Source organism: Mastomys coucha, unplaced genomic scaffold (assembly GCF_008632895.1).
Source record: "Mastomys coucha isolate ucsf_1 unplaced genomic scaffold, UCSF_Mcou_1 pScaffold22, whole genome shotgun sequence".
In the NCBI taxonomy this organism is placed as follows: Eukaryota; Metazoa; Chordata; class Mammalia; order Rodentia; family Muridae; genus Mastomys; species Mastomys coucha.
In genome coordinates, this window is record NW_022196905.1 from 244985529 (window position 1) to 244986533 (window position 1005).

At 55.4% G+C, this 1005-nt stretch overlaps 1 protein-coding gene across 1 annotated transcript in view; it reads right to left on the reverse strand.

Annotated features, from left to right (window-relative positions):
- Positions 1-830: 830 nt before the first annotated feature.
- The window catches only part of Chtf8 (chromosome transmission fidelity factor 8), a 7618-nt gene continuing 7443 nt past the window's right edge, over positions 831-1005 (reverse strand). The window contains 1 exon segment of the mRNA XM_031341323.1: positions 831-1005. This exon segment is cut by the window's right edge and continues 3 nt beyond it. Coding sequence (XP_031197183.1) covers positions 967-1005 — 39 coding nt within the window. The 3' untranslated portion in view covers positions 831-966.

Genomic DNA, 1005 nt, shown 5'->3' on the forward strand with positions numbered 1-1005 from the left:
TAGGACCTGTGTTTGGGCCTATGGGGCCAGGTACTCTTGTCATGGTGGGTGGGTTTGTGCCCATGTTTCCAGAAGCCTGTGAAAAAGAAACTGAATTTGTCCATAAGAGACCTGCTGCCCTTAGAATGGGGGCAAGATCTAAGCCTTGAGGTCCAGCCATTCTTAAGTTAAGACCAGATCCTGTACCCAAGAGGCCGCCTGCTCTGTTGTCCAAATTTGGGCCTGGGCCTAGGCCACCGGCTCTTGGGTTGGGCCCAAGACCTGGTCCTAACCCACATGCTCGTGGGTTGGGCCCCAGGCCTGGGCCTGGAAACATACCTGACCTAGGGGCCGGGTTTGTACCTAAAAAGCTTGATCGCAGATTTGGACTTGGTCCAGGACCCAGGCCAATTGGCCTAGGATTGGGAGGACCAGTTCCAGAGGACAAAACACCTGCTCTCATATTGGGTCCACATCCAGGGCCCATGGGGCCACCACCCCTAGGGTCAGGACTTGCTCCCAGGAGTCCACCTGCCCTTGGGTTGGCCATAGGACCAGGTCCAGGAAGCCGTCCTAATCTGGGGTTAGACATAGGCCCCCGGCCTGGAAGAGCCCCTGTTCTGGGGTTTAAACCTGGTCCTGGTCCTGGTCCCAAAAGGCCTCCTGGCCTTGGGAAAGAAACTGCACCTGTGCCAGTGGGATTCATCCCTCTTGGAAAAGAAGTCATGCCTGGGTCACGAGCACCAGCAGGAAAATGTGCTGGGTTTGATGCCAACGAGCCTGATGGATTTGGAAAAGGAGCTGGATTCCTTGGAAATGGAGCCAGGTTTCCACCAAGAGAACATGCTGCCATAAGGAAAGGATCTGAGTTCACACCCATTGGGTGGCCTGTGTTCATAACAGGCCCTCCGTCCAGCCGTCCTCGAGGTGGCAATGGAGCACGAGTCCAAGGAGTTGGCCGCTCTCTAGGGAAAATCCGGGGTTCTTTCATACTTTCTTGGGGACGTTGGTGATAATAGGCTTGGG